At 48.5% G+C, this 25,002-nt stretch overlaps 1 protein-coding gene and 1 long non-coding RNA gene across 5 annotated transcripts in view; one reads left to right on the top strand and one right to left on the bottom strand.

The window, feature by feature from the left end:
• Positions 1-25,002, top strand: part of SLC8A1 (solute carrier family 8 member A1) — a 111,685-nt gene that overhangs the window by 12,171 nt on the left and 74,512 nt on the right. For all 3 annotated transcript variants that reach the window (XM_053937475.1, XM_053937473.1, XM_053937474.1), the window contains one exon: positions 3,360-5,195. In XM_053937475.1, the coding sequence (XP_053793450.1) occupies positions 3,367-5,195 (1,829 nt within the window). In that variant the 5' untranslated portion in view covers positions 3,360-3,366. The remainder of the gene's footprint in view (positions 1-3,359; positions 5,196-25,002) is intronic.
• Positions 15,170-17,286, bottom strand: LOC128785186 (uncharacterized). Of its 2 annotated transcripts, none has more exons than XR_008429790.1 (3): positions 17,008-17,286; positions 15,780-15,952; positions 15,170-15,364 (listed from the first exon to the last, which is right to left on the bottom strand). It is a non-coding gene; the product is annotated as an uncharacterized LOC128785186 (long non-coding RNA). The 2 variants fall into 2 exon arrangements; XR_008429791.1 differs by having other exon boundaries at positions 15,793-15,952.

The following is a 25,002-nucleotide window of genomic DNA, read 5'->3' as shown; positions in this document are numbered from 1 at the left end:
CCACCAAGGCCATGAGCACCGTGGCAGGCAGGGCTTGCCAGGGCTGACAGTGTGCATCAGCTGCTGCACACGCTTTTATTGCTGATGGCCAGGATGGGAAATGCAATTGAGGCCTTAATTAAAAGCTAACAAAGTTCGGCTTGGAGGGAGGGCTGCCCTTCAGGTAGCCTTGCTTCTCCTTACAGCATGTTGGAAATGATTTTTCTGGGAATATTCCTACACTATGCCACAGCGTGCTGACTGTGAGCCGAGACTGTAGGCAAATGCAGAGCAAGAGGGTCTCTGGGGACCAAGCTGTTTATTTTGGATTGTACAAATAAAGAAACACGAGTTATTTAATAGCAGGTGCTTCTCAGAGATATTTTGAGTGTCAGGCTCTGGCCGCGTGTGTGTAACTAGCATGTTGTGGCCAAGCATTTTCTAGCCCTTCATAATTCCTGAGCCTCACTGTGAATTGGTTTAAGCAGGAAAGCTGGTCATGGTGTGTGAACCTTGCTTGATGACTGCACCACAAAATGCTGGAGGAAGTACAGCAGAGTTGGGGGATGCTGCTGCTGCCCAAAGGATGCACATTGGCATGGCTGGTGGATGTCTCTTCCAAGGCTCCAGTCATTTCTTGTCCCTCTCCAGAAAAGCTCCACATTTCTTACCTCCTGACATCTGAGGGAAAAATATTATTTGTACATGGAGTGCTGGTTGGGAATGCCAGAAATATGGATAGCTCAGATGCAAGCCTCTAGGCCTTTTTTTCCTCCTGTTTAAAGTAGTATGGGACTTGATTTCAAACAAACAAACAAAATAAACAAACCAAAACAAAACCCAACTTATATTAGAATGTTTGAAAGGGGTAACACATGGTAAATAAAGTTCAAATTACTTATTAATTTGATTTCATGGGTGTCTTTTTTTCTGAATGAGACTTCCAGTACCCAAATCCTCTTAAGGCTGGAGAGTTGGTCCAAAGTGTGATGGGACTCTCCTATTCTTCATGACCTAAATCAGTGACCCAAAGCATAATATTTTTTTCTAGAACCATCTGTTTTCTCTTCTTGCCAAGGGGATTTCACAATGCCTGATTGCTCCGAATAATTGTACATGTGCAGGGATATGACTTGCCACAGGGGAAAAAAAATAACTGAACAAGGACAGGTGGATGTTCCTGAGTTTTCTGAAGAAAGTACTACCCTTTAGAAGGAGAGGGTGAAGAACCATGCCACTGAGTAATATTTTATGTCCACCATGAATTTTTTTAAGCCTACATATTCAAAAAGGAAACAAAACTACACTTAGGGGCTATCTGGGATAAAAAGAGTAGATACCAAGTCAGCCTGTGTTTTGACAGCCCCTTTATCAAATGTCTCCATGACTTGGTTTGGAGCAGTGTGAAACACAGGAGTACAGATGTTGGGTGACTAAATCATGCTTCAGCTAAATTTCAATGACCATGAATGCACATCTGTTTCAGCTCAGCCATTCACTGAAGGGTGTGCAACAAGGTGCTCCTCTTTACAAACATCATGCTTGCATTTTTTTTCACTTTGGGCTTGTAAGCAGTGGCTACAACTCACATTTGGGGAAGCAGGAGGTACCCAGACACTACAATCAGGGGGCAATGAGTCTGGTAGTAAGAGCTTTTTTGTAGCATTAGCAGGATTCCCAATGCAAGCATCTTTCTTTTAAAACTGTCTTCCTACAGGAGACTTGTTTTTTCTTGTTCAATTTATCTGTTCTTATCACCCAGCTCTCTGATTTGCTCACTTCCTCCACTATGTGTCTTTTTATTTTCTTAATTACAATACCAGGGAGTGGGGGGTTGGGGGCAGATCAACAGTTCCTGGTGAGAAAATGCCATTTATATGAAACTGTCATGATAAATTCTCAGTATTACTCTTCCAGACCAATAATCTTGCTGCAGAATCTGTAAATAAAAGCAAACTGAGGAGAGGGCTGTGATCCACCATTACAGTGTGTCTTTGTGGAGCAGATCCCATAACATGGGGGTGGGATGGTACCCATTGATTCCTCCAGCCAGTTGTTCCCTTGCACACAGCCCTGTCCCTGCATGATATGCCCCTGCCCTAACGAGGAGTTCAAACCTTTCATAGCTGAGCTTTGTTGTTTTTTTCTTTCAGAAGTGTGGGTTTTTTCCAAGGAAAATCAGCTCAGCTTTTTGTATTTCCCAGTGAAGTCGAGGTATTGATGTGCTCATTTTCCTCTCTTCATAGAAACATTTTTAAGTACCATCTGATTAAATTAACTTGGATGGGAGAAGTGTGATATAGCAAAGGCTCTCCTTGAGGAGAAAATACAGCTTTAATAACTAGGGATCTGGCTTTTATTGGCTAGTGAATTTGAGAATGTATCACTGAGCATGCTCAAGTTTTTTGTTTTTTTTTTTTTTTCACTAAGCATCTCTTTGTACTTAAAGGCATCTGTTCTGTCGGTTTATGCACTGTTAACTAACTGCAGACCTCTTTAACAGCTCCTCTACATTGCTGGAAAATCCTGAGGCAGGACGAGGGCAAGAACGGCTGTCATGCCTGATGACTGATGTTGTAAATGGAGTGAGAAAGGCCCTTGAAGGGGAAGCCGTCAAAGCTGACCTAGTGGGAAAAGAGCACAGGGACATGTTTCCTCTAGAAGCATGCCAAGAGAGCCAGGCTTCGATGCATATGCGGCTCTTTCCAGTTTTGGGAAGGTGCAAAGTGATGCACCGTGGAAGGAATGGCTCCAAAATCATTAATTACAGGCTGCCCTTCTGGTGCACCTTATGACCAAGTTACTGTTAAGAGTAACGTTTTGCCAGGGCTCAGGCTCACTTTGTGCAGATTTCCGATATGGAGTAGATGCTTGGGAGGACTGTGAGCAAGAAAGGACTGTGAAATACATAGCTTACAGTGAATTAAAAAGTATAAGAATATTTTTTAAACATGATGAGGGGATAGTAGATTTCCCTGTCCTCTCCTGCTCTTACCCTGAATTCCTGTGAAGTGAGTGAATGCACTGTAATTTTGAAATGGGAAACACTTCTGCCAGCTGTGAAGCAGAACGATGGGCTTTAATTAGATTAGGTTAGAGGAACAAGAAAATGCAATTGAACAAATAGGTTTTCAGCAAAGAGAAGGAAACATCATGGTAGCTAAAGGGAGTAGGTGCTAGCTCACTGGTACCATCTGAATCCATCCTGGTTCAGATCACTGAACTAGAGGATTTCTACACGGAAAACATCACTTATCATAACTAAATAGGCTCATCAGCTCCATCTTCTTAAGTTACAGGATAACTTGATCATATCTTTGGAGAGGAAAATCTGTTATCTCTGGTTGGCCTCACTTAATCTTTCCTTTTTGCCTCTTCAGGTTGAGGATGTTTGGGACCTGCCTGGTGGAAGCGGCCATGTCGCGAGTAACTCGCGCACACGCCTTCCCGGTGAGCTTCCCTCTCCTGAGCCTTGTCCTGGTGCTGCTCTTCCATGCAGAGGGCACGCATGCCGAGAGCCCCAGCGAACTGCCCGCCAACGACACCGAGGAGTGCGCTGGCTCCTACATCTGCAAAAAGGGTGTGATTTTACCAATATGGGAACCCCAGGACCCCTCGTTTGGGGACAAAATCGCTCGGGCTACGGTGTATTTTGTAGCAATGGTGTACATGTTCCTGGGAGTGTCCATCATAGCCGACCGCTTCATGTCCTCCATCGAAGTCATTACGTCCCAAGAGCGGGAAATAACCATCAAGAAGCCCAACGGCGAGACCAGCAAAACCACCGTGAGGATCTGGAACGAGACCGTTTCCAACCTCACGCTGATGGCCTTGGGCTCGTCCGCTCCGGAGATCCTCCTGTCTGTAATCGAGGTGTGCGGCCACGGCTTCACGGCGGGGGACTTGGGGCCGAGCACGATCGTGGGGAGCGCTGCCTTCAACATGTTTGTCATCATTGCAATCTGTGTGTACGTGGTGCCAGATGGAGAGATAAGGAAGATCAAGCACTTGCGAGTGTTTTTTGTTACAGCGGCCTGGAGCATCTTTGCCTACACTTGGCTTTACATTATTTTATCTGTGTCTTCTCCTGGGATTGTGGAGGTTTGGGAAGGCTTGCTCACCTTCTTCTTCTTCCCCATCTGTGTGGTGTTTGCCTGGATAGCCGACAGGAGGCTTTTATTTTACAAGTACGTCTACAAGAAATACCGAGCTGGCAAGCAGAGAGGCATGATCATTGAGCATGAGGGTGACCGGCCCTCCTCCAAGGCTGACATCGAGATGGACGGAAAGGTTGCTAATTCTCACGTGGAGAACTTTTTGGATGGGACACTGGTGTTGGAGGTGGATGAGAAAGACCAGGATGATGAGGAAGCCAGGAGGGAAATGGCTCGGATCCTGAAGGAGCTGAAGCAAAAGCACCCAGACAAGGAAATTGAGCAGCTCATAGAGTTGGCCAACTACCAGGTCCTGAGCCAGCAGCAGAAGAGCAGGGCCTTCTACCGCATCCAGGCCACTCGGCTCATGACCGGCGCTGGCAACATCCTGAAGAGACACGCTGCAGACCAGGCCCGCAAAGCCGTCAGCATGCACGAGGTCAACAGCGAGGTGACCGAAAACGATCCCGTCAGCAAGCTCTACTTCGAGCAGGGCACCTACCAGTGCTTGGAGAACTGTGGCACCGTGGCCCTGACCATCGTCCGCCGGGGAGGAGACCTGACCAACACGGTGTACGTCGACTTCCGGACAGAGGACGGCACGGCCAACGCTGGCTCTGACTACGAGTTCACTGAAGGGACAGTGGTCTTCAAGCCTGGAGAGACCCAGAAGGAAATCCGTGTTGGCATAATCGACGACGACATATTTGAGGAGGATGAGAACTTCCTGGTCCATCTTAGCAACGTCCGTGTGAGCACCGAGGCCTCAGATGAGGGCGTTCTTGAGGCCAGTCGTGTCTCAACACTTGCCTGCTTGGGATCACCATCTACTGCCACTGTCACCATTTTTGACGATGACCACGCCGGCATCTTCACCTTCGAGGAGCCAGTAACACACATCAGTGAAAGTGTAGGAACCATGGAAGTGAAAGTGTTGCGAACCTCTGGAGCACGAGGAAATGTTATTGTGCCCTACAAAACCATTGAAGGCACGGCCAAAGGTGGAGGAGAGGACTTTGAAGACACCTGCGGGGAGCTGGAGTTCCAGAATGATGAGATAGTGTAAGTCAACGTTTTATTTATTTCTTACAGTCTCTGTTTCTCCTGAAACGAAATGCACTTAGCTCCCAGAGCTGCACTGGAGGTGTTTGGGTGCCAGTGCATTGCAATAAGCCATGAATGGCCTTAGGTGCTTTAGGGAGCCTGAAACACTGTGTCCCTGCCTTGCCGGCAGACTGGAGAGTGATGTCTGGTCAGGGGCACTCCAGCCTTCCAGGGAGGTGGAGCTGATCTGGCAGCTGTACCCATGCGCTGAACAGATCTCTCAGCTCTGCAGCGGAGCAGAGAACAAAACTGAGGTGGCTGTGACCACCCAGGCATGAGGGCATGTCCTGCAAAGTGTGTGAATTGTGCTACCTGCCTCCTGTTCCCTGTTGAGGCTCAGATCATCCAGTACTGGGTCACAGCTGTCCTCCTGATGCTCTGCTTAGGGCTTTGGTGAAGGTTGATTCACCTCTTCCTGTTCTGAAGGGTGCAGGCCTGGGTCACTGTCCAATACATGTGTTGAAGAAGTGTTGTCATGCAGGGAAGCCTCATGGTTAGGATGTAGCTACATCCTAATGCAGCCACATTCATCTGCTTGCAAGTAAAAAAAGGAGGCTGAAAGCTTTTGGAGGCTACTCCTGAGTGTTGCTGTTTGGATGGTGGGGAAATTATTAGTGCTGTAGCCTTATTACATTATGTGGAGAACATAAATTTGCTCAGTAAATCACGGTAGAAGACATCTATCCTTGGGTATGTCATAAAGACGTTTCTTTGCCCAGCTGGTGCTCTGGGAGGAGTAAGGGTTGGGAGCTGTGTTTTTCCAGCCTGGGGCTCTTCCTACAGTGAATACAGGGACTAAGTTCTGTAGCACAAAAAAAAAGCACTGCATAGAACTGAAAGAAATAACTGGTAAAGGGCACTGCTGTGTCAAGGGAGAGCAAAATTTTGGCTTGGGTGTTATTTATTGTGCTGCTGGTCTCCCAGGAGCTGAGACAAACCGTGGTGAGTGCCCAGAGTGGTCCTTGTGTTCTGTCTGTCACCTGTATCTGCTGCATCTGCATAGAGAGAATGAAACTTCTTCATAAAACTTCTCCAAGTAGATGGCAGGGGGGAAAAAGGCGATCTGTAGTTCTCAGGCAGGATTTATACCAGTTGGGATTTTGACTTCCCAGGAAAAACTGAGCAAAAAGTTCACTGCTCTATAGACTGGATGCTACAGCAGGCATGTTGCTCACACAAGGGTCAAGAGCACATGGCTCCTGACTCCTGGATGATAAATGTAGTAGAGAGGAATGCAGTTATTTGATTTTTTTTTTTTTTATCATTTTGGGAGAAGCAGGGAGTAGTCTGCAGAGATACAATGAACTAGGCTATAAGGATATCTCCCAAAGGCTCTTTGCTTTTTATCCAGGTCACTCAGCACTATCAAAACTGGGCTAGTGGCAGTTAGACTTTGACGTTTGTGCCCGGCACCCATGGGATGTGAGATGTTTACATGGCAGGCCAAACACACAGCCACAGGCTCTGCAACGGCGCTCAGAGGGGCTTGGACTGCGCCTTGCCTTGGATCCACCACTGTGGCCAGGATCTCTGTGCTGTCCTTCATCCAAGACCTGTGTCTGTGCTGCCTCTTGGTGCTTGGTGATGAGGAGAGGTGTTCTCCCTGGCACTGCTGTGCCTGCTTGCCTCTGGTGGTGGCCTTCCCTCCTCTGAGCTGTTCCCTGCTGACTTTTGCCAGCAGCCCAGTAACCAAGGGGTGTGCTGGCAGCGAGCTGACCACATCCTGTGGGATCTGTGCTGGTGTGCCCTCACCAGGGCTGCAAGCCTCCTCCTTCCTCTTCTTATCAGCTGCCAGAATGTGCACAGCAAGCAAGAAACAGGGGAAAGCAGCTTTCTTAGAAACCCGAGTGTGCCTTTTCTGTGCAGATGCCCGTTGTATCTCTATTGTCTTTAAACTATCTCTCCCAGGAATCACAGTGAGTGATGGTAGCTCAGAAATGTGCACAGCCTGGGGCCTGGGTGTAAGGAGGTGGTGACTGCAGGGACAGATGCTGACCAAGGGGCTCTCTCCATTCAGGTGGGAGAGGACATTGACAGAAGGAAACCAATGGTACATATTCCAATTTATCCACGTGCCTGAAAGGCAGTAGGTATTCATGTAAAACTCAGCTGCTACAGTCCATGTTCAGGTGCTGGGTGGTGCAGTCTGACTGGCAGAAGATTTCCTGCAGGCCCATGTTTTGCCTGGACACAAGTTTAGGACAACCCTGCAGCACGGAGGCAGAGTGTTCCTGATGCTGAGCTGCTGCTCACAGGCATGCTCCCTTGGAAGAATTTGCTCCAATAAAGAAGATTTACTAGCACAATATGTGGATTATGGAGCTAAAGACTTTTTGCTCTGTCATTGCTTGATAGCGCTGTACTTCAGTTATGCCACGGTTATGTGGAATGGTACAATTCCCTAGCACATTGGATTCAATAAAGTTCTAAAATTCCAGGTTTTCTCATGCTCTGATGGCCAAGAGATGCCTTTGCTGCCCTTTCTAAAGGTCTTTAGTGCCTCTTCAGTTCTGCCATTCAAGTCTGAATGAATCAGCTTGATAAAAGTGAGTAAGATGTGTTTTTCTGGGGCAGTAATAACAAAGGTAGGCCAGTACAGGGAGACATGAAGATGAAAGAAAAAGCATGCACAAGCCTCTATTATTAGAGGGCTGGCTTGCTGGTAAGTCCCAGTAAAATTAGAAAGCGCTGGGAGGGCCCTGATCTTCTGGAGACCTTCCTCTGGTTCCCAAAAGGCCTAATTACGTAACATGTTGTTTGTTTGCAGTGTCCAGAGAGACTTTCCCATTTTGCAATCTGTTGATGTCCCCCCTTCCCAGAATACACAAAATAGCAGTTTAACTGCTGAAGGCATGCTGCTCCTGTGCATTTAATCAGACATCTCATTCTGATGCTACCAAAAAAAAGATGTGTAATGGAGATGTTGGTCCTCCTGTGGAACATTAAACCCAGCACTACCTCTTGGAGTGGTGCTTTTCTGCTCCTTGTTCCTGGAGCACAGCTTGTGCATGTTAGCAGGTGGAAGAAACAGCTTTTAGATGAGGTTTGCATGACACATTGCTCCAAGCTTTGTGGGAAAAGGTGTCTGACTGGGGTCTCAGCAAGGTGAGTCTCAGTGATGCTGCACAGATACCTGGGGCTCTGAGATATCACTGTAGGTGCTGTGATTTAAAGTGTAAGAGAGCCTTCCCTCTGAGCCCAGCCTCAACAAGGTGGTTCCAGCCTTGTCTTGCATCACCATGAACGATTGCAGCTTTCTGGAGAGGATGTGCAGTTGTAGGCCCTTCCTGCCCCCCCGGCTACTACAGCTATTGTGATCATAGAAGAGGTCACTGGTTCATCCAGTCAGTGTATTTTTATCTCCTGACTGAATGCTAAATAATTCAAAAGAAGTCCAGCTTCCTATATTAGAGGAGGAAGCAAGCTTTCCCTCGGCTGATATCCCATCAGCTCTTCTCCTTTCTGTCTCGAAGCATGAGGAGGAGCACCACTTCCAGATGTGACTGCAAAGCTCTTTGAAAACACTGTGTTCTTTCATGTTCAAAAACGTACTTTTTCTAGGGATAACATTGCAGCTAGAGATCTGTTGCAGTCTGCGCTCCAGATGTCTGCACACACACCCCAACAGAAAAGATTTTACTGCATTAATGTCAGTGAGGAAGATGGTACATATGGACAACCAATTAAAGTCATGTTTCACCTATGAAGTCACACCTGTAAATGCTTGGAAAATCTTATGTGAGATGGTCTTGCTGTTCATAATATACAGTTCAGCTGTTTTTATAAAACATGTCTGCTGCAGATTTAGGAAATGACACTCTTTGCTCACTGAATTTTACTTGTCCAAGTCAGTTTTGGCATTTCTCTGGAAGCATAAATATAGAAGCTGAATACTAACAGAGACACAAACATCAGCTACATCCTCTGATTTTTTCTGGGGGGGAGAGTGTCCTCAGAAACCACATAGGCTCCCTCCCAAGAGCCCTTTAAAAATGTCAGTGTCAATAAATAGAGATGGTGGCAGGAGAGGAACCAAGTGGTACTGCTTTTTTAAGTGCCCCTTTTCTTCTCTAAAAAGAAGTTGGGTGAGGTATTTCTAAAGAAACAGCAAAAATAATATCCTGACTCAGCCCTGGAACCCCTCTACATCAGTTTTTCATCTGTGGCCTGCAGTTTCAGAGGAAAAAAGTAAAGCCTCCAGCATGAGCAGCCTTGCAGTAGGATGCAGTTGAAGAGCAGGATGTCTTCTGATGTGGCAGAGAGAATGCTGTAAACCAGGCTGGAAAGGAACCAAAGAAACATTCCCTTTTTCAGGTTTCACTGTTGAGTACATTCTCTTCCTCTTTGTGGTCCCATTCTGTTCTTCTGGGCCAATGTGCATCCCCTGACTCAACAGCCCCAGCTTGCACAGGGTTAATGTCTGGCAGCACAGTGTGAGATATCAAAGGAAACCAAACAAAGATTAAATTCTTGCTTGGCCTGCTTCCAGAGCCCAGCATGGGGCTTGCAGAGTATTCTCCCCTCACCACTGGAAGTCTTGCCTGGCCCAGTGGGGTTTGCAGGTGGTACAGATATGGCCAGCTGGATTTAGGGCTTGGATCCTTGGCCCAGTGGGGTTTGCAGGCAGTATGGATATGGCCAGCTGGATTTAGGGCTCAGATCCCCAGTGCAGTGGGGTTTGCAGGCAGTATGGATATGGCCAGTGAGATCTAGGGCTCAGATCCCCAGTGCAGTGGGGTTTGCAGGCAGTACAGATATGGCTAGCTGGATCTAGGGCTCAGATCCCCAGTGCAGTGGGGTTTGCAGGCAGTATGGATATGGCCAGCTGGATTAGGGCTCAGATCCCCAGTGCAGTGGGGTTTGTAGGCAGTACAGATATGGCAGCTTGGATCCTTGGCAGAAGCACCCAGCGTTCCTGGCCCATCCAGTTCAGATCCCTCTCACAGGAGCTGGCCCTGGCTGAGGCCCAGGGGTCTGAGCAGGTGTGTTGCACCACGCTGGGGCAGGGATGGGGCCTGTTTCCCTTTTGAGGAGGAGAAGTTCTCTGGGCCTGAAATGTATAATTTCTTCGGTTCCTAAAGGCCAAAAGCTGGTTGTCACCTCTTCAGAGGGGAAGATACAGCTCTAACAGGGTCAGCTGTCTTTTCTTTTTCTCCTTTTCATTCAAACAATGTTTAGTCTTTCCTGAACACTCTTAAAATATTGACCTTAATATCTCCCAGGCACAGGCACCTCTCTTAAACTGCCGTGCTCCTGCCTCAGCTGTGTGGCCAACCACATCTCTGTTAGGAGGCAGCAGGGGAATAAGGCCACGTGGTGTCCACAGACCTTCCTCTTTGTGCTGTGCCTGCCCAGGACATGGCAGGTACCAAAAAACTCTTTCCCAAGTGCCACGTCAGGTCTCAAGCCCCTGAAGGGCAAACTCACAGCTGTGTCTCCGAGTGTCCCATGACTTCATTTGCTCCCCAGGGTGAAGCCACTGAGGGTGCTCCTGTGGCACGTCATCGTGGTGGTGTGGGACAAGTCCTGCCCGTGGCTCCTGCAGGGAGGGTGAGCACGGGATGCAGACTGTGCCGTTTGCCCAAATAAGTCAGGAAATCCAGGAACTTGATTGCATGATGTCCCCTGTGGAGGGGATTAGGCTGTGAAGTCGTGTCATTGGACAAAGCAAGTTGTGCCAGCACATCACTGGGGGTGAGTGGTGGGGGGAGAAGGGTGAGGACAAGAGTTAGCTGAGGAACTGACACAGTTTTTGTCCTTGAAAAACCAATGTTTCCTTATTTGTAATGAACTGTTGTTGGCAATTTACTGCTGCCAGCTGCATCTCTGTGGTTGATTAAGGGAGCTTGGATCTTAAATATGTAATAACTCCCTGGAAGCCATTGAGAGGTAGTTATTAGCTTCATCAGGGCCTGTGCACACATCCGCTGCACTCCTTTATGAAAAGGCTACCTATTAAATGCATTGTAGTGATTCACAAAATGCAGGATCTAGTCTTGTTTTAAGAAATTAAAACAACAGCCCTAGCAAAGCTTGTTGGCACAGGAAAGTTATCTCAGAGTGAAGCACGGCTCCACAGCTCCCTGATGGGGAGACAAGAATAGGAGGCAGGAGAAGTCCCATTCCTTTTTGCAGACCCTTCTCTCCCTGGCATGTGCTTGAGCACCGCTGGGAGCAGCATTGGCACCAGCAGGTTTTCACAGGAGAACAGGCATCTATCCCTCTCCCAGCTGTGCACACGAGATCCATGGCTGTGGCAAGTCCTTGAGCAGGGAGAGGTAATTCATTGTTACACAGGATCCCAATGCAACTGGAGTTCAAGTTGGGCATTTGCCTTAGGAGTAGACTTCTTTCCTCTGACACTTTGCCCTTGGGTTTGAGCTCAGTGGATGGCACTCGGTGTTCTTCCAGCAGCAGGGCTGAATCCATGGGCTCAAAATGAGAGTGACAGGACAAAAAGCAGGCAGCTGACCACAGCCAGCATCCAAGCATCTGTACAGATGGGCAGAGAAACATCTGCTGCCATCCAGAGCCAAACATAGAGGAGAAGCTGGACCTGGCAGACTGAGTCAGAAGCAGCCCCTCCTCAGAAGGAGAGGCTGAGCCTGGAGGCAGCATCCCGCATGCTACAGGCAAATGAGTGTCATCAGCCAGTTCTTTGCTCTCAGGGGGATGTGATGTTGCCCTGCCCTTGTCAGATGCAGTCTTCCATGTCTGGAGCTGGCTTCTGTGTGTCTCTGCTCACACCAGGGACAACATCATGTGTCCACTAGCAAGGACATGCACATCACTGCCATGCAAGGGGAAAGTCACCTATCCTGTCCCTCGTCTCTGCTCCTTGCCCTGTTCTCCAGCACCACAGGGGAACTGTTTTAGCTTAACCTTCACAGTCTGGTCTTGCTGAACCACCTGTGTTTTCCCAGTATTCTTGGATGAGGAGCTTTGGTTAGCAGTCTCTCACAGCCACGGTGTTTGCCATGGTGTGGGCATGGCCTCACTGCACTGCTGCTATGGGGCATGTCCTTCTCTTTGCAGTCCTGAGCATGGCTGGAGTCAGGGTCAGTCCTCTCCAAGCCATAAAAGCCAGTTAGCCTGAGGACATCTTGGGAGATATCAAAAACTCTACCAATACAGTTTCTGACAATGACATTAGAAGCACTGTGCTGGTTTCCAAGAATGGCAGTGCTGGATCCTGGGTGACAACAAACAGTAACAGCATTCTCTGTTTTAAAAATATCTTAGTGTAAGAGAGAAAATATTCCCACTGCTGTGTAAGTAAGAGGGTGACCAGCATGAGCCTCCTCTGCCCAGTCCCTATATGGTTTCATTTCCATAATGTCTGGACTGCTTCCTACACAATCAAAGTAACAATCAAATGTGTCTGGCAGTGAGAAACAAAGCAATAACAAAGAATGGGGGGCATGGCTGGATCCCTGTGAACTGGGTGCTGGAAGGAGAGACATGGAACTGATGACATATGCCTGCCCCTTAGAGCAAAGTCCTTTCCAGGGAAATATCCCCTGAGTGAAGATGGCTGGGGACAGGGATGGGGCCCAGCTGAGTGGAGTCCAGTGCAGAGATATTACCTTTAGAGTTTTTCAAGGGATGGCTTAAATTCTATGGCATTGTTATCAGGAACCTTCTTTTGAGGGCTTGAGTGATTCCTCTGGTTATTTGCTCCCATTAAAACACTGATGTGTGGTAGTCACACACTGTGCTATTTTGGGGCCATGCAATATGGCTCTAATTCAACCACAAGCCCAGTACACCCCGCAGGAGGCCCTTGTCCCAAGGGCCAGGTGCTCTGTCACCAGGTGGCAAAGCTGTTGTCTCGCTGGCTGGGACATAAGAAGGACATGAAGACAAAAAAGGATTGATTTGCTCAGAGTTCTTTTCCAAACCTTGTTGCCTGCTTCCTAGTGAGAAACTCATTTTGAGACGTGCTTGCATGCGCCTCGTTTAATTTGTCACTACACGTGATCCTAAAGAACAAAATAGTTATAAATGGGTTTTTGCACACAATTTGGAGTAGAAATCTATGGATCCATGAGCACTGAGCAGCCCCCAGAACTGCCAAGCAGGCTCTCAGCATCCCCCCTGCCTGGCCTTCTCCCTGGCGCTTGCCCTCCCATCTCTGTACTGCTCGTGACTCTGCCATCCTCTGCCCCAAAACCTCCACTGTGCATCCTGAGCACCAGCATGGTGACAGGTGACTTATTCTGGCATGCCTTTGGATCAGGGCAGGCAGCACTCCTGTCTGGACACTGTGGATGGACACTGTGCTCCGAGGGGCTGGGTGTCCTCAGCCGCAGCCCTCCCTCCGCCCTCGGTGCTGCTGCCCAAGCGCTGCTGTCCTCGCGCTGCACTGCGCTCTCAGAAATTCACAGCCCTGTCACAGCGTGTAAGGCAGGGAAAGAGCCAGTCCTGCAGGGAGTCTGGGATGAATTGAGCTGCAGAGAGCAGGGGAGAGATGCCCTGGTTTCATTGAGAAGAGGAGGCTTGATCTGAAACCAGACCTGTTACTTTGGCTCAAGCAGGCAGGGAGCAGGTTTTACCTGCAAGGAGCCAAGCGTTCTCTGGGTTCAGTAGATTTCCATTCACACTTTAGGTTCGGTTATTGAAATATATCTTCCTCCTTAGTGGCTGGGTATGTGACAGGACCAAGGGGAATAAGGTATCACCCCTACAGAGGGCAGAAATAATGTAAACATAGTCAGCATCAATGCCCCAGGCACATATCATCCTGGGAATAAGGAGGGAAGTGTAGCAGGAGATTCACCTGACTCATGAGCTCTCTGGTGACCTGCAACTCGGAAAGACTCGTACAAAAACCTGAAAATGGGTCAGCTTAGTAAGGAGGATTGTAACAGAGAAGTGTGGGAGGGTTGGGTCAGAATCAGGCTGAGCATCAACTGGACAAGAATTAGATGGGAAGGAGATATTCTGGACGTTCATGCCTTAGCAATGTAGAGGAAAAAGGGGAAGGGAGCTGAACAACAGATTCTGCCAAGAAGCAGGTAGGTCCCTCTATGATGTCTGTGATCATGAGGCCTGCAGGTGTAGGACAGAGACAGTGTGCCTGTCCCCAGAACAGGAGGCACACGGAAATCTGGCCTCGTGCTGTAAGGGGAGTGCATGGGGGGCTCTTAGCAGTCCCTCTGGAAGGTTTCCTGGCCAATAGGTGACATGTGCAGGCAAGCTCAGAAGCTGCCTTCAAAAGCAGCTCAGCCAGATTAGGTCTGTTTTTGTACCTAAAAGAGCCTAGAATAAATCAACACGTTATTTGCAAGTACCTCAAAGATAACAAGGAGATGAATAACAGCCAGCATATATTTGTCAAGAACAAATCTTATCAAGCCAACCTAATTTCCTTTTATGCCAGCCTTTTGGGTAAAGGAGAAGCAGTGTTGTCATATCACTGGGCTTCAGAAGGGCTTTCAATGTCGTCTTGTTTAGCACTGTCATAAGCAAGCCCTGCCTAAATGGGCCACTGGGGTGATGGGGGCTAATCTGTCTGGAAAGAGAAATGTGTCACTAGATGGGGGTGAAAAGGTGTTCAGTAGGTGCTTGTCCTGAAATGGAGCTTGTTGAGCATGGGAAGGAGAAAATTGGTGTTTTAGCTTGCAGATGGAATAGTCTGAAAACGTTATCAGAGGTAGGATGGGGATTTACAGAGATGTGAATTAGCCTAAGCAGAAGCAAGACACTGTAAAATGCTTGTGTAAGAACAGTCATAAACACAAATTCAAGTGGGAGGGGAACAACCAAGTCAGGAGGTGCCATTATGACCTGGCAGCCAAATCTGAGCTCAGAACACAGTGCTCTTGCAATGAATGAGACAGATGCCATCCTGAAGGTATTCAAGAGGAGGGTAACCATCCTCGTGGCTCTCTCTTGGGGGAGTGGGTGGCCTCTGTCAACAGCAGAAGACAGCTTAGAAGGCACTGCCCAAAAACTTACTGAAGGCATTAGATGTATTGTCTTTTTTAATGCACATTGGGTCAGATGAGGCCTTGGGAACTCTTTCTGTCCTCTTGCTATGTGCTAGCCAGGCAAAAGCATTCCTCGTGTGAGCTGCACTTCAGTCAATGGCCCCTTGTCCTGCAGGGTCTTCTGCCACGAGCAACCTACAGATGGAGCAGAAAGACCACGTGCACACATGGCACAGCTTCCCTGTGGCCAGCCATTGTGGGCTCCGCGCTCTCAAGGGACACCTGGGGCAGGGGCAGTGCCGCCGTCTGTCTCCTTTGCTAATAATTAGCTGCAATCCAAGCTTCCCTGCAGGAGAGCCCTGTCCCCGTGGGGGAAGAAGCAAGGCTGCACACATTAAGGAAGCTAATTAGAGGGGAAGAGAGTATTGGTACTGAAGCCCCAACAGTAAACTTTGAAATCTAGATAAGGGAGCAGTATTTAATTATATACAATTAAAACACCGTATCTCAGCCCCCTGAGATCTGGCAGTCCTGGAAAGCCCTCCCAAAGGTGCTAATGAACAGATCTGAAGGCAGAGGTAGGCTAGGGGCTATGCTTATCAAACTTTACCTGGGAAACACACCTGAAGATAAGAGCTAGGAAAATTCCCTTGGACCACCACCTCCTTATTCCTGCACAATGTCCTCCCTCTCCTAGAGCAGGTAATGGGAACCCAGTTCTTGGGAACAGAGAGGGAGATTGCTCTGCTCTTACATGCAGCTGAGCAAGGCCACTGCAGGCACCTACACAAGGAAAGGCAAACCTGAGATTGAAGGGAAAGTCAGGGAGGGTTGTAAATACTTGGTCTGAGAAACAACCTTTGTGCCCTTTTCTCCCAGTGCGCAGGAGAAAAATCTTCTGCCCCCGTGCCTGCCAGCCAGAGGTATCCTAGAATCTCCAGGAAGCACCATGCCAATGCTCCCTTTTGCTCCACAAATCCTGTAAAGTTATCTTAGGTTATTTTCCTACAAGTTCCCTCTAGCCACTAAAGCAGCCACTTCCCCTCCCTGCTCCCTTTGCTGCATCACGTATGCAATCTCTGACTTCTGATCCTTTCACCTGTCCCCTTCAAGCCAGGAGGGCAGTTTGCATTTCCTGTAGAGTGCCTGCCTTGTGCTCAAACATTCCCTGATCAGCTGTGCCAGCTGAGCCAGCAAGCTTCGTGGACTGCAGCAGCAGCTCTCATGCCATGGCTGCTGCTGGGTGTTAATGCAGAATCACAATGAAGGAAAGCTGGGATGGATTCATGTCATTTGACAGATCAGAACTGCAGAACCAGCCTCAAGTTATCCAAAATTCCTCTTCTCAGCAACTTCAAACCCTTAAGGAAGGGTTTTAGTTCATCCGTGGCTGCCAAAGGAAGTGATTCCTGTTTTAATTTGTAAATATAAAGTGCCAGAGGGCTTCTGCCTTCTGGAGGCAGTAGCTTTGAAAAGCACAGGTGAAAGCCTAGGCCTCCTTTTCCTGCATCCTTGACGCCTGTTCTTGCTGAGGAGCACACCTAGTGCAGGTCTCTCGTTGTGCAGCTGCAGTGGGAACTGCAGGTTGTGCCCAGGGTGGGGAAAGAACTGGAACTTCAGGCAAGGGGCCATGACCTGGCACCAACCCTTTGTCTGACAAAGGGGACAGGGACCTGCAGCACTGGCTGGGGGTGGCCAGTCCCCTGGAGACTCTACAGAACCCAAATAAACAAGCAGGAGACCCCAAACAGATACCAAGTGTAAGGGGCACAAAGAGCACGAGGGGAATGGGTGCACAGACTGTAAGGGTGCAGAAGCCCAGGGATCCCTTCACTGACCCTGGAGGCACCAACTCAGGCTGTTGCTGTGTGACTGCACCTCGATTAAATGACTTAGAAGAACCAGACATCTGCAGGAAACCTGGGACTGAGACGGCGCGAGAATCTGAGTGAGTGAGTGGGGTGTGTGGTGGGAACCCATCTGGGCACATGGGGGTTCACTGGAGCCTCCTGCTGCCAAGGGGCTTTGGTCCCAGCAGTGGAAGCCTTGGGTGGTGCAGTTGTGACTCCCAGAGTGGCTCCTGAATGGTCAGACAGCAAAGATTCCTTAACAATCTTTTGCCTGGCCTTTGCCCCCACGTTCTGCCCGCGAGGAGCCTTGCTCCTTTCAATGCGCAAAGCCCATGAGTCACGCCTGTGATGTTGTCACAAACGGCTTCCTTCCCTGGTGGTACAGCTGCTTAAAATGTAGCAAGACCCAAAAGTGATGCCAATACCATTGAGGCTCATTTTATTTGTCTGAGCCTTTCTGGTGATGTTTTCCTCTGCCGTGCCAAGAGCTAATACCTCAGGGCATCCTTTACTCATTGTGTTTTAGGTGAAAATTAAATTTGTTGTTGAATCCCAGGGCTCCGAGAGCCATGGTCTTAAGAAAAATGCTGACTAATATCTAGTGTGCCCTGTCTGGTCCTTGGTGTGCCAGGGAAGAAGTTGCCATGCTTTGGGAGAAGAATTGCTCTCAGTTGCCAGTCCTCTAGAGCTGGAAGGAAAGGTGGAAGGCTTAAGTTGCTCCTCAGTTCAAGCATTCCTGCATTAGTATGAATGAGCATGTTGGTGTCTTGCAAATACACAGATTTCCACAAAACACTTGCTAATGAACCAAAGCAGCAGTCTGTCCTTTCAGTGATTTGTGGGGAGTCAGTAAAAGACTCAACCTGGGGAGCTCATTACCCTGCTGAAGGAGTGCATTTTTAGGGGAGATGCTGGGAAGCTGTTAGCTGCCAGCTGTGAGGCAGGGCCAGAGGCTTGGCAGTGCTGGGAGGAAGCCTGGGAGAGGAGATGTCCATTGCCTTTGTGGGCACGGGCACAGGGCTCGCTCACAACGAGAACAATTTCTCTTTCTGTGGTTGTGGGGCACAAGAGGGGCTGATTTCCACCCCCCCAATCCCTGTAATCTCAGGGCCAGGCACGCTGATGTTGTGCTGAGGTTTCTGGTGTGAGATGGAGAAGAGCAAAGTCAGCACCAGCAACAAGGGAGAGCCACAGCAACCTACTTGACCACACACATGGTAGAAACCAGAGGCCTTCTGGAAAACACAGCCACACTCCTGGGGCTTAAAAAACAGGCACTTAGTCCTGTGTGTCAGAGGGAGTGTGGCACTGCTCAGCCACTGCTCTGCCTCACAGGCACAGTTCATTTGTCACCTGCAGCTATTGCACAGCTCAGCTAATCCACACCATTGCCCTTTCCTCGGGGTGTGAGTAGATGGGCTCAGGCAGCAGCTGCAGCCACCTCCAAAAGGGATGCAAATACCTCAAGGTGCACAGTACCTGAGGGCTGCACCTGCCCATGCCTCAGCAATTAGGTTAAGTGAAAGGATAGCCAGGGAAATGCACCTGTGGGAATGAGGTAGGCTAAGGTAAAAGATGAATAATTGGAAAAGGAGTGGAAGGAAAAAGTGAAAGAGGGGCCAAAATCACAATGGTTTTTATGAATGCCTCCTCTTAGCTGCTGCTGAGCACTTGAGAGCTGCAAAGTGCTTGGTTCCCCTCAGAGCCCCCCTATCCCATCAAACCTTAGAGCAAGGCTGTGCTGCTCAGGTTGGCAACAGGTACTTTGAAAAAGCTGTCAAGTTTCATGTTCAGTGTGTTTGCAGGGAGAACCCTGGCTTGGCACTAGGCATCAGAGGTAAAAGCACTGAGGAAAAGAGAGTACTTCTAGCCTTGCCAAGAAAAATCACTTGTCTGGGAAAGGAAGAACTAAATTGATCTGAATTTTCCTGCTATTCATCAGCGTTTTGGTGCCAACGCAGTGCATGTGAGAGAGGAAAGAAAAAGGCTAAGATGAAGAGCTCCATATTTAATATTGTGTTAATCTCTTTCCTCCCAGCTAGAGCAGAGGTTTAAAATACCTTTCCTGTACATGAAGGAAAATGTACTGATCTGTGTGAGTGTTATTATTTAGGGAAGGAAGATTTACCTTTCAGGAAATCTACAACCTGAATAAACCAATTTGGAAATCTAAAGAAATTAATTAAAGTTTGGGGTTGTCAGTTTTGGGTTTGTTTTTTTTTTTTTTTAGTTATTTCTTGCTTCACAGAAGATTCATTTTTCATTTTGAACCCAACTTTCTTTCACTGACTCTGGAAACTGAAGCAGGGGGGATCCATTTCAGGCCAAGTGTTTTGGGAAACCCTGCTAACAGCAACTGCTACAGAAGGTGAAGCAACAACACTCCAGCACCTCAACTTCTCTGTGAAAGCCTATACATTGGGAAGGTATATATTGTCAGGCAGCCTGTGCAACAGCTCTTTGCAAGTAAGGATTTGCTTCTAGCACCCCAGATATGTGGTGGGAAATCCTGCAAAGGAGCAGGTGGAAGTGGCAAAGCCACATGCCAGTTTTGGAGCTGGAGCTCAGCGTGACGGTGACCTCCCCCAGCCCCCACGGGGAGTGGGGAGCAGTGCCTGCCCTCCAGTCCTGGCTGGGTGCAGCACCCTTTGATTCGTGGCATAAGTTTTACTCATTTATGTCTTTCTGAGTTTAGGCCCATGGACTAATTAGAGGAGAACTGGTGAGCTCAGCTAACGCATTTGAACACGGGTAGCTTTAGGCTTGCATTTGGGTCATTAAAAATGAAGTAAAATTATGTCCTCTTTGCACCAGCTATTGTGAGCAGGGGCCTTGGTTTGGCAGCAGTTATCTCCCCAACACCACTGCACTAATGACTTCCAGCTCAGAAAGAGCAGTGTGCCATTAACACAACAGGGTGGTGGGAATCTGCTGTAGGCAAAGCGGGATCTGGGACACAGCAGTCTATGTCACACCTGTAACAAAGCTGGGACTAACTGGCTGAGTTTAAACCCTTGGGAGGCTGGAAGGCACCATAAGGGGAAGCCCTTCCCTCAGGGACATGCTCCCAAGGGAGTGAAGTGGGTCTCCTGAGGGCCTCCTCTGCCTGCTGATGTGTCCAAGCAGCCTGGGTGACCTTGATATTTGAGCAAGGTTTTCTTCACTGTTCTGTGGGATGTCTTTGCTGGCTGCAGGCAGGTTTTGGTTAGATGGAGGCCATCAGTTTATAACAGGCTGCAGAGAAAGACTTCATCTCAAATTTGTCTAAACTGCAAATGCAACATAGCTACGTATGCCAAAGCTGCTGGAGATGGCCTGTAAAGATAATTTGGCTTACCTCCCTGTGAGACAGAGGTTGTATATGTTTGTTGGTTGTCATTCCTGCAACAGCAGAAACTGAGGAAATGTTAGACTGAGGATTTCTCCCAAAAGTACCTTGCTTCATTTTCTCCCCTCAGTCAAAGTGAGGAAAATTGGAAACTCCACAGAAGCATAACTGCTTTTCATTAAAAAAACTGGAGGAGGAGAAACCATGTAGATTTAGAGGTGTTGTTTGCTTGTATTTTAGAGTAAACACCTGGTACGAAAGAAAATGTCACTTTTGCCTACTTTAGTCCCTGATGACAGAAACCTGCATTGCAACACTAAGGATGAGTGACCTGCAGAGATTTACAATGCTGGGAGGGCCCTGGGCCATTGTCCTGCTGTGGGGGTGCAGTCACATTTCTCCAGGTTCCATTGAGAGGGAGGTGGAGGTTTGCTTGCACGCTGTGACAGTGGAAATGGCTCACATTTCTTGAGCTGCAGAACAAAATTACCTTCAATTTCTTCCTCAGTTGCTCTGTGCCTTGCAGCAATGCTCTCCAGAGGTGGTTGCAATGCAGGCATAAATAAAATTTGGCATGCACTGGGACTACACATACCTGAAGCCATAATTTAATGAGTTAAATCAGAGTTTTTATTATCTAATTTCTCATTGTCATCCAGTTTCTTGCATCTCTGTAGATAATTGACGTGGAGAATAGTTCTTGCCTTCTGGAAACTGGCTGCCTTTTGAAATGCTCCCATCAGAGATGCTTTTCTCAGGCTTGTACTTCTTTCTTCTCATTATCCTGTTAATAGGCCTGGCTTGGCCAAGTGAAGGGAGGGGAATGTATTGGCAGGGTACACGGGGCCGGTGTGCCTTTGCCTTGGAGATGTGGGCACTGAGCAGCTCCTGCCAGGTGAAGAGAGGATAATTCCTCTTTCTGCCAGAAGACCTGTAAGGGTGGCTGCAGCCTGGTAGAGGGAAGCCAGCTGAGCCACAACTGGGGCTGAAAATGCCTCGGAGCAGGAGGGCTGATCCCCTGACCACTGCTCCTGTTGGCAGGCTCTACGGCTGCTCTTTCAGCAAAGGAGCTCTTTTGAAATCTCAAAAATCCCAGCTGCAAAGGCAGTGCATCTCTGAAGTCTAGAGGAGTATAGAAGACTACAGATAAACCTGAAGAGTTTTCCCCAGTAGCTAAACCCCTGGGTTATATCTGTTGAGGTTGTCGAGAGAAGATCCAACAAATATTTGTAACAGATTTCTACCGAGGACGCCGCATATTCACATGAAAGAGTGGCTGCTCCTGCAGCTGGGGAGGGTGAGCCTGCATGCAAATATCACTGTGCTCTTTTGGGGACGGCTCCTTTTCCTTTCCAACCTTGTGCTGGGGCATATCTGGCAGATGTGCCTTTCTTCTCAGATTTGTCCTGCCGCGTTCCCCGTGCAGCGTTTGGAGCACCACGTGCTGGGCTGCGGCACGCAAGGCGGGGAGCAGTGTGCACTGGGGGACAGAGGCAGCCAGGTTTCCGAGGCACGTGGAATGAGGGTTGGCAGCAGAGAGGCTCTCACATAAGGCAGCAGGCATCTAGGTCTCTCCTCACCACACCTAATCCTCCTCTGAGGTTGGAAAACCCCTTCTTCCCACAGAGACCTCTTGTCTTTCATCACAGTGCCCCCATTTCAAGCTCAGCCTTCCCTCTGTCCTGCCATTCCAGTTTCCTCTGCTCGTCATAAAAACTAGCACAAATAATAACTACCAGCAAAACCCCCCTGTTGGGAGGGGGGGTTCTGTTTCAAACTATAGTTCTCAAGCCTGCATATCCTTATTTGCAGTCAGTGCAAAGAGGTTTGCTGTGTCCAGTGGTTGTTTCCACCCTGGGAACTCACCATTTGCTGTGTCACAGCTGGCTGGTGTTACTGCTGCTTTGGCACTGAGAGAGACCAAAATTTGGTTGGTCGGTGGTTTCATGATCACACCCTGTGAGATACAGCGTGAGTTACAGAAAGAGAAACAAAGAAGGGTTGGTATTGAAATAGAAGTGGTTCTCATGGTTTTGACACCCCATATGGCAGGGACATATGCAGAAATGGATTTGCTGCTGTTTGCTTAATAACAATAAGCAGGTTGAGACAGTATGTTAGATCTCACAGAAGGAAACGTGACTTTTGGGTTATAATCTCTGCTTTTTAATTGAGATGTTCACTGCTGCTTTCTTGAAATTCAGCTGCGAGTAGTGGGAAGGCATTCAACTGCAATGAAAAGGAAAGGCTGCCCCAGAGGCACACGCCTGTCAGAATGCTCTATGAGATGTCCAGTGCAGAGGCTGATGTCTTGATGAGGACCAAGCACTGTGAGCTCCAGCTCAAGGCTTGGACATGTTGGCAAACCCACTTGACTGGTTTGAGATTAACATGATGGGTGAGCTGTTAGAAGCCTGCATGCAGCAGGCTGAGAGCAGGAATGCCAGCTCCTTGCTTTTGAGCACGGTGCCATCTCTGTGGTGAACGGCACTGTCTCGGCGAGAAAAAGCTTTTAATGTCACAGGGTCAAATCTGTTGATTCTTCAGGGGCCATAAACCTGGTTTTGCCCCCTGTGAGAAAAGCCTGCAATGCTGTTTTTCAGGCCTGTCTGGTTTTGAACATACATCACAGAACTATAGAATGATTTACTTTGGAAGGGACCTTAAAGATCACCTCTGTCCTACCCTCCTACTGTGGGCAGGGTCTCCTTCCACTAGACCAGGTTGCTCAGAGCCCCATCTAGCCTGGCCTTGAACACTTCCAGGGATGGGCAGCCACATCTTCTCTGGGCAGCCTGTTCCTGTTAGCAAATACTTAAGTAAAAGCAGAGGAGGGCCACAAGGAAATGCCTCGATCCCAGCCACACTCCAGGGTGTGAAGAAGGACCTTGTGCTCTGCATTAGGGGGGACAGCACCCCAGAGGTGTGGGAGCACCTCTGTGAGTAAAGCTCTGCAGTTCATTTCCTGCTGCTGCAGAAGGAGGTACGGTGGGAGTTCTTAAAAAAAATAGTGTAAAATGTGGACTTTTGCTATCAGAAGAACTCCTTCAAAGAGGATGTCATAGTCACTAGTAGAGTGTAAAGCAATGTATTTCAACGCCTTGTGATTTTCTAGGTCCCTTTTCATGCAGGGGTTGGTTTTTTGCCAGCCTGAATACCAGACAGCACCATTCCTCTGTTCTTGTGTCCTGTAGAATGCCCTGCCTCTGCCTGGCAGTGCTTTCCTGCAGGAGTGCAGGGGGGTCACCCCATAACTTCGCAGGAGTTAACAGTGCTTTATAATCCCCAGCTGCTGTCACAGGCACACGAGGCTGGGGGACGTCTCAGCATTTAGGGAATGCTGCACCCTGCCGTACACGTGGCTGTGAGTGTGACATGCTGAGACATCCCTGGGAGAGCAGAGCTCTTAACGCAACAGCGTGACAATCATACTTCAAAGCTAATTGGCGATGCGGGCTTGCTAATTTTACAGAGGTTAATGGATCTTCTTGGAGCCCTGTGTATGAGGAGTGCTGGGGACTTAGCATCTTTTTCTCCCCCATGGAGTTCTTTGACCATATATAGCCAAGGTATCAACTTACAGGCCTGGGATTTCAACTTTCTGTTTAGATTTCAGATGAAAGGCTGCAGTTGGAAGTGATTGTTATAAATATTTCCTGCTATCTGGTAGCAGGCTGACTTCAACCCCTTCTAAGGAATTCGCCACAATTATCCTTTACAAAACTGCAATGGAAACGCCGCTGCTGGCGGAGGCTGGCGGATGGAGCGTGTCCTCCAGCTGCCCCAGCAGGATGGAGGGGCACCACCTACCAGAGAGCTCACAGGGGGCTGGAGTCCTGGGTGAGGGACTCACCAGGACTGCTTCTGCTGTCCTGACCCGACCTGGCTGCTTTCTCCTTGCTGGCAGGGTGCTGCTGGCCATGGTGACCAGGGCTGGGCTGGTTTACAGAAGCTGGGGCTTGAAACGCATCCTGGGGCTTGCAAAGGAGATGGAAGCGCTCAGTGCAACGGGCAACCTGCTGCTGTGGCCTGACACAGGGCACAGGAGGTGGGACTGGTACTCTTCACTTCGCAGGAGCCAAAGGATTCACCTGTTGGCCACCAGCAATGAGTTCCCAGTGGAAGGAAGTGTAAAATATGGACTTCTGTCATCCAAATGCTCAGAGTAATAGGGATGAAAAGTGCTGTCACCCTGCCCAGGACTCTTTCATTTTTCCCTTTATCTCTCCCTCTCACCTATTTCTTCAAATCTCCATGTATCAAAAACCCACATCAAACCAGCCAGAGCTGCCACTACATGCAGTAGGTCTGAAAAAAAAAAAAAAATGCAGCCAGATCAGTTGGAAATCCTGACTCCCGGGGCCCCTGAAAATTTGTGCCACAGAAATGCTGCACAGTTGTGCAATTTAGTGCCTCTGAAGAAGAATAAATTTGCTTTAAAAAAAATCCATCAGCATATTGCATATATTTATAGTTAGCTGCAAGCCTTTCCAGTGAGAACTTTTAGAATTTATTTTAAATTAAAGTGACTAGCATGACATACCAGTACTTAGCCTTTTAACAAAAACATTTTAGTCGTATAAATACAGTTGCTATTATTAAACTCTAGGGAAAGCCAGCAAGCTGCTCCAAATAACATCCCTCTGGCCTGCCTG

This window comes from Vidua chalybeata, chromosome 3, assembly GCF_026979565.1.
Source record: "Vidua chalybeata isolate OUT-0048 chromosome 3, bVidCha1 merged haplotype, whole genome shotgun sequence".
Taxonomy (NCBI): Eukaryota; Metazoa; Chordata; class Aves; order Passeriformes; family Viduidae; genus Vidua; species Vidua chalybeata.
Note: the sequence above shows the minus strand (reverse complement) of the source record. Positions and strands in the feature narration are given on the sequence as shown.